Source organism: Octodon degus, unplaced genomic scaffold (assembly GCF_000260255.1).
Source record: "Octodon degus isolate 3935 unplaced genomic scaffold, OctDeg1.0 scaffold00009, whole genome shotgun sequence".
Classification (NCBI taxonomy): domain Eukaryota; kingdom Metazoa; phylum Chordata; class Mammalia; order Rodentia; family Octodontidae; genus Octodon; species Octodon degus.
In genome coordinates this window covers 31,288,596-31,296,323 of record NW_004524585.1, presented here as the reverse complement: position 1 = coordinate 31,296,323, position 7,728 = coordinate 31,288,596, and the positions used below count along the sequence as shown (strand labels likewise).

The 7,728-nt window shown below is 36.1% G+C and overlaps 1 protein-coding gene across 6 annotated transcripts in view; it reads right to left on the bottom strand.

Moving 5' to 3' along the window:
* The window catches only part of Fam172a (family with sequence similarity 172 member A), a 444,651-nt gene that overhangs the window by 380,287 nt on the left and 56,636 nt on the right, over positions 1–7,728 (bottom strand). For 3 of the 6 annotated variants that reach the window (XM_004625437.2, XM_023708516.1, XM_023708519.1), the window contains exon 2: positions 5,081–5,204. The exons of the other annotated variants lie outside the window; for them this stretch is intronic. In XM_004625437.2, the coding sequence (XP_004625494.1) occupies positions 5,081–5,186 (106 nt within the window). In that variant the 5' untranslated portion in view covers positions 5,187–5,204. The remainder of the gene's footprint in view (positions 1–5,080; positions 5,205–7,728) is intronic. 6 annotated transcript variants of the gene reach the window in all.

Here is a 7,728-nt window from a genome sequence, read left to right as displayed (position 1 = left end):
CAAATGTTAAAGGAAAATAAAATAAAATAAACGCAATAGTACATGAAAAAAAGAAAATGATGTAAGGTACATCACAGTTAATTTATGCTAACACATGATAAATACAAATGTTTAGAAGCAGATAGAAAAATAAAAAATCAGGTACAAAAAAATGAAAGAGAGTATTTCTGAAACTGCAAAAACCAGAACAAAATGGTGTAATGTGTTTTAACTAGTAAGTAGGAGGAAAAATAGTAGGAAGAGAAAGACTCACAAACCTGTACTGCTACACTAAAAAAAAGCAGTTTTTCAAAACAAGGAGAAACAGATTTTTCCAGGCACACAAAAGCTAATAGAATTCATTGCCACCAAACCTAAAGCCTGTATAACAAGAAAGGTCTTCATATATACGCAAGTTGTATTAAATAGAATATGTATCTATACAAAAAGGGAAATGTCACCAGATATGTCCAAGGAGGTCCCTCAAAGAGGAGATGAAGACCTCAACTTATCTTGCCCATGAACTTGGCTATAGGTTCACTGGTGTAGTTCACTGAAGAGATTTTCCTGAAGCTTCGTAAGGGGCATAAAGCACCTTAGTACATAGAAAGCACTATATTTTCAAAAGGGAATATGAGCTATCATTGAATAAGTTGCATTATGGTCTGGCGTTGGCGGTTTTTATGTAGTCTTGGGGGTTTCCTCAAGATGGGTGATCTAGGATGGGTATTCCTACTATCCATCAGTCTACCTATCTGATGGGTTAGGTTAGAATGCAAACATATTTATATGTGTTTGAAATTTACTGAAATGCTACCTCCTTAAGTTACTTCCTTGAGAATCAAAAGACTATAGAGCAAAAGCACATAATCAATTTATTAAGTGAAAAGGAGCAGGAGCCCAATTTCTAGGTTTATTGTGTCTTTAAGATACTTAGGGTTTTTGTTTGTTTGGTTGATTAAAGTTTCCTGGAAGGGAAAGTTGTTATCACTTTGTGTCTTGAAGCTACAGAATTTTTAAAAATTAAAGTTTTCCTTTCTAACTATCTTCATTTCTTCTATCTACATCAGAAATATGCTGTCAAAAATGTTGCTAAATAGTAGTATTTATCTTTTTCTCAATCACTTTGATGAAATAAGTGCCATCACTACAGACTAATACAGCCACTGAGAAAATGAATGGAATATTACTAACAACAGTACAAAAGTATACAATAAATTTGTAAAATAAAGTCCATAAAAACTCTAAGCTACCAAAACTCATCCATCATAAATAAACAATATATAAAGTCCTATGCTTATTTAAAAATTAAATTATAATTAAAATCCTAGCCAAAACACTTTCAGAATAGAGAAAGCTTCACTGGAGAAATCAACCATACATTTTAAAATAAGTGAATATCAATTCTACAAAATATTCCAGAAAATAAAATGTAGACCTCCTACATCATGTTACAAAGGCCAGCTATCCTGACAATAATCCTAGACAAAGACACAAAACATTACAAAAAAAAAAAAAAGAAAGAAAATTGTACATAAGAATCTCTCACTATCCTCAATACAGAAATCTCAACAAAATATGAAAACAGGCACTATATAAAAGGAATATAAGTCAAAACTACACAGGATTCACTATTCAAAAAATATCAACATGTAGTCAGTCCACCGCTGCCAACAGGCTAAAAAAAATGCTTCATAGTCAATTGATGTGGGTAAAGCATTTGACAACATTCAATATTCATTCAAGACTACAAGCTTTGAGAAAACAAGGAATAAAAAGGATTTCTTCAATTTGATAAAGAATATCGTCAAAAATACCTAATATGGAAAGACCATGCTTTCCCTTCAAGGTGAGGAACAACAAGGAGTATCAGTTTTCAGTTTTTAATCGACATGATATTAAGAATCCTAGCAAGCACAAGAGAAAAAGGCATAAACGCATGAAATCAAAGTGGATGAAAGCACGGAACAATTTGCAAGTGACATCACTGACCACAGAAAAAGTCCCAACAAATCTACCAAAAAATCTCCAAGAGCTAACAGGGTCATAATCATATCCATAAATAGTCCACATTCATGTTGAAACATTAAGAAACATATTATCATTAACAATTTTTACAAAAACTTACAAAACATACTATATATGTTACTATTATGAATATGTATATATATGTATGATTTATTGGTTAAAAAAATTACAAAATGTAGATGAAAGAACTCAATGATTTAAATAAATAAGACATACTATGTACATAGATTAGAAGAATAAAGTAATTATATCAGTTATTTACAAATACTTACATATAGGTCAAAATACAATTGCTATCAAAATCTGAGTAAAATTTTTGAAGATATGGAAGAAGTTATTCTAAATGTACATGCCAAGAATATTCAAAAATAATACTGGGGAAGCTATGTTGCTCAGTGTTAACTTACTACAGTATATAACTACCTTAAGTGCAGAATATGGTAGACACTTAGATCCACATCACAAAGTAGAAAACTTAAAATAGGTCTCCCCAAATATACCCAGTTGTCTTTTTGATAAAGATGAAAAAGTAACTCAATGGTGCAGTCTTTTTCACTTACTGTATGAATGAGCAATCAGATTCTTGGGTATTAAACCTAAAGATATAAAAACTTAAATTCACATAGAAATTTACACCTGAATGCACACAACAAAATCATTTTTAATAGTTCAAAACTTTTCAAGCTCAACAAATATATCCATTCAAGGAAATAGTACTCATCAATAAGAATAGTAACACTTGCAATTAACTTGACCAAACCTCAAGGGTACCATTCTTACTGAAGAAAGCCAATCCCCAAAAGTTACATACATTATGATTTCATTTACCTGAAATCTGTAAAACTACAGAGACAGAGAAACATTAATGACAGCGAGGGAACAGGCATGGGGGTGGAATTTAGGGAAAAGCACTTCCAAAGGGTGGCAGAAGAGACACTGGTTCTAGAACCTTTCGTAGCTTGAGTGTAGTCACCCTTACGTCAATACATGGGCTCAGGTTGTACTGAATTACACACACGAGCTTTTATCTCCAGTCCAAACTCTTTCACAAACCCACACTCAGCTTCTCCACTTTGATGTTTCAGTGGCATCTCAGTTTAATACAGCCAAAACCTAACTCTTCCTAATATCGCAACCCCATCAATCTGCTTTCCTCAATGTTTTCCCATTTTAATTAATGACACCTATCTTAGAATTATTTCAGTCAAGAACCTTCAGACTTATCTTAGCTCTTCTCTAACATCTCATTCCAATATTTCATCAAAATATGCCACTGCTTCTTTCAAAATATATCCAAAAATCTGTCAACTTTTCATATTCCCCTTGCAATCAATCTAATCCCAGGCACCTTCATCTCTTATATTTGCGAGGAGTCTTATTCTAAAAGCCAAAAGAAAGTAACCCTCATTGTTACTGTCCATTTCTATGGATAAAGACTACTTACACCACTCTCCATAGATTACTACCTCTATAAGCAACATCATGGGACACTTACTGAGCCAAGAAACTGGCTGCTTTATGCGATATCTGCATGAGGCTTCTATAATAAGAGATAAAACAAGAAAGTAGGAAGAAAATTCTTGAAGTACATTTATTAACCCCTTGAGAACACCAGTATGCAAGCTATATATTCACCCAGAGCATGCAGTACATATCCTAGAACCCTTTAAAGCCTCTTGAACTCTATAATGAATCAAGAAAAAGAGAAACTTACCATCTGATATACCAAGTGCTACAGTTTTGATGTTTGTCCTCAGTATTTGTCCTTGTTATATTTAGATCTAAGATGTCCCCCAAAAGCCTCATGTGTCTGAAAGGTAAGTGGGTTATGAGAGCACTACACCTGACCTGCTGGCAGGAGATGGGTCCTTGGCTAGAGGTCAGTAGTGCAGATGTGATGTGGAAGGGTGTATCTTTCTCTCTGGCTCCTCCCTGCTCTCAGCTTCCTGGTCACCAGAATGTGAGGATTTTCCCATCCTGACCTGCCTACTATGCCATTTGTGCCTGGAGCCAAAAGCCAGAGACTAACATTGATCCAAGATGAACCTGTCTCCTTTCAGTTGAGTGTCAGGTATTTTGTCCCAGTGATAAGGAAAGTGACTAAGGCAGTCCCTTTCAACATTCATGTTTTTGAATTGCCTTTGTAACAGTGTTCAGAGTTGGGACCCTTCACGAGATCATTGGGCCATCAATGATTCACTCCTCTGGGTGGGCTGCTATTGTCACAAAGGGGTAAATGTGACCCCTTTGACCTTCAAGCACAGGCCCTGCCGGATTCCAGCACCTTGATAATGGACTTTACAGCCTCCAGAACTGGGAGTCCATGAATTGTTGCCTACTGTAAATTACCCAGTCTGTTTCTTTCTGTCAAAACTACATAAAGTACACTACCATGGTTGGCATCTGCATGTTTAAAAAGACATATGAGACACCTTTTCTGCCACCAAATGAAGTAACTCTTAGAGTATACAAAGTAAGATAATTTGATCTTAGGTAAGTTATTAGGCAGATTAAATATATAATAATGAAAAGACTGTACAGATTTTTTACAGCAAAATTACAATTCATAGTAGATTTTTTAATTAAAAAAAATAGATCCCAAGTTCAATCCCTGGTACCAAAAAAAAATTGGTAACTCAAAAACTCCATAACATTGGGCAGGTTCCACATGAAGCGTTAACACGGGCCTCTCACAGAACATCCCCAGTGCCACTGCTACAAAGACAGGATATAAGAACAGCCAGATCATCATCCTAACCCAGTATGATATTCCAACCAACCAAAGTACGTTAAGGGCACTAATCATGATTGGAAAATCTTATGTTAGTTTTGCTATTAAACATACGACCTTGAAGAAGAAAAGCACCAAGAGTTCTTATAAAATTACATGAGTCTGTGACTTATTTATGAAGTATGTACAACACCTGACACTACAATTGTTGTGTGGGATAAAAATAATTACAAATAGCTTAGGTACTCATATTTTAGAATCAAAATGAACAAGGTCACCTAAATATCCTACTCTTCTTTAGGCACAATGAAAATTACTTGAAAAAGCAAATTAAGTATGTACCTTTCAGTGCTGTGGTGTTTTCTTTTTCATCAGGATCTCCCTGGTGGATTTGTGCCATGTTTATCCAAATTGGCAACAAAATTAAAGAACTCAGGGAAATAGACATCAATCTTCAGAAGACAGTCTAGAATGAATGAAAGCAATAAATTAAGCTCTATTCAAATCCTACCTACTCCCTGAGAACTTCCTAGACCCTCCCAGGAGACAACAATTTCCACCTAGCTGACATGCCACTTCACTGTTCATGCCTAACCACAGGGCACCCTGTTGTCTGTTCTGCACTGCAGTTGGATAAGTATCCATCTCAGTTAACAGCTTATATGCGCCACAAAGAAAGGTATCTAGTCCACATCATCATTATAACTCTGTCACAAGGTACGATATCTTAAACCTACAAATATCTACATGTTAGTTCCAGTAAATTTAGCCAAACTTACTAGTTTTCATTCCTTACCAGCAACTGCTTTTTAAAAATATCTTTAAGGGCCAGCCAAATACACAGTGGATTAAAGCACCTGCAAGCAGGTGCACGGGCCAGGGGTTCTATCCCCAGGCCTGCTATGCTGGCCCCACCCCAGGGTCATGCTGAGAGAGCAATTGAGACTGGGCATGGTGATGTCAGCCTGTAATCCCAGCTCTTGGGAGGCTGAAAACAGGTGGATCACTATGAGTCCGATCTAGTAGTGAGACACTGAACACCCTGTAGACCCTTCCCTAAAAAAATAAAAAAATAAAAAATTCAGATAAACTCAAAAATTTGAAATTTCTTTTAAAGTAAATGTCATTAAAGTATTTTTCATTTATATAGTCTTCCTTCTGGAACATGAAGACAGAAAAAATGTACCTAAAGTTTCCACAAATTAATCAAAAATGTAACTTTAAGGGAAAGAGCAACCCTTTTCAAAATGGAACTGTTAAATTTAGTACTGGAAGTCATAATCTATAAGGTGTGACCTAAAAATACAGCGAATGTTTAAATTTTTAAGTAATTATTACAGTGAAAGACACACTGCCATCAACCCCCTCAAGATGCTCCCTATCATTGCACACATACAGTTGCCTGCTCACTCCTGCCACTGTCTGAAGCAGTTCTGGCAGTCCTCTTTCCTGAGCCGTCTTTGTTGCTCTGTTCTGCCTGCTCTACCCCACAACTATCAATAAAATTATATAAACACTACAACTGATGACAATAATAAAAGAATGAATATTCCTCTGATTGAGGAACCCAACTGGTATTCTGAATCAATTCAAAACATTTGTCTTTCATGGTCACTTTGACTTTGGGGAAGAGCTAAGAGCTGGAGCTCATCCGCTGCCAGGTCCACAGAAAAAGACGGATGAAACACAGCACAGTTTTTACAGGCCCAGCTTTCCACTGGAAGGCACTCAGCAGCAGCACTCAGAATAATTTTCATCATGTTTGGAAAGGAATTCACAAAAGAAAACTTGGAGAACTGCTTCCGAAGTTGCAAAATCTATGATATAAAAGCATTTCAAGTGAGTGACGATACTTTCACGGGATTAACAGAAATGTACCCTTTACTACACTAAATTTTTAAAAATTTAAATACACACTATAAATGACACTATAAAAAGCAGTAAGAATATAAAATTATGATTTATTAAAATCTAATTATGCTGTATTTTGGCCAGAAGAGTCATTAAAAGTATAAATAGATGACTTTAAGCAAGGTGTTCATGAGCAAGAGTCAACTACCCCACAACTACTAATGACATTATATAAACACTACACTGATGGCAATAATAAAAGAATGACTATTCCTCTGATTGAGCAACTCAACTGCTTTGCTAACCAATTTTGTAATTATCTTTAAAAAAAAAGCATTTCTATAATCAGTAGAATATAGCAGAAAATACTTAAAAAGCTTAGCTTACCTATTCTGTTAATAAACAAATTAAACACTCTACCGCTAAAATATTTTCAAACTATGAATGTTCTAAAACCAATGCTCAGCAAATCTCAACACAAACAGCAGACAATGTGATACAAGAGAAAAGACTGTCTGGCTCCAATAGTAACTCACCAGGAGCCATGAAAATTAACTGTTCTGCACTTCATTATCCATATTTATAAAATAAAAATTACAATCATACTTCCTATGCCACCTTCCGAAAGAGTGCTACAAGTTTAGTTTCATGAAGTTATGTTTTGTTTTTCTTTTTTACCAGGTATGATGAAAAACACAGTGGCTGCTCCACTGACTGCCATCCAAAGGAAAGCCAAGCTTGTTAAAAACCACACTGCAGTGAGATGACAGAGGCCGCGGGATCCTGAACAGACCCAGAGCGCAGGCCCGGGGAGTGAGTGAGACAACCTGGGCCAGCAGATCCTCATTAGACCCAGGCTGCAGGCCCAGCAGGGAACCCTTCAGCAGAACTCCCTGCAAAGAGGCTAGAGGTAAGACCCACCCAGATGATTCAGGAGCAGAACATCTTCCCAGAGAGACACAAAGGGTTCAACTCTAACTCCTGCAGCAGAAAGAAGTGGAGCACAGCAGCCAGATCTGAACAACATCCATTTGGAAGAATCTGAACTTCATAGATCCGGACCTGGTGCTAAGGTAATAACTATCTAAGCTCTACACCAAAGGTCAGAAGACAGTGGTATACAAAACAACAAAGAGAAG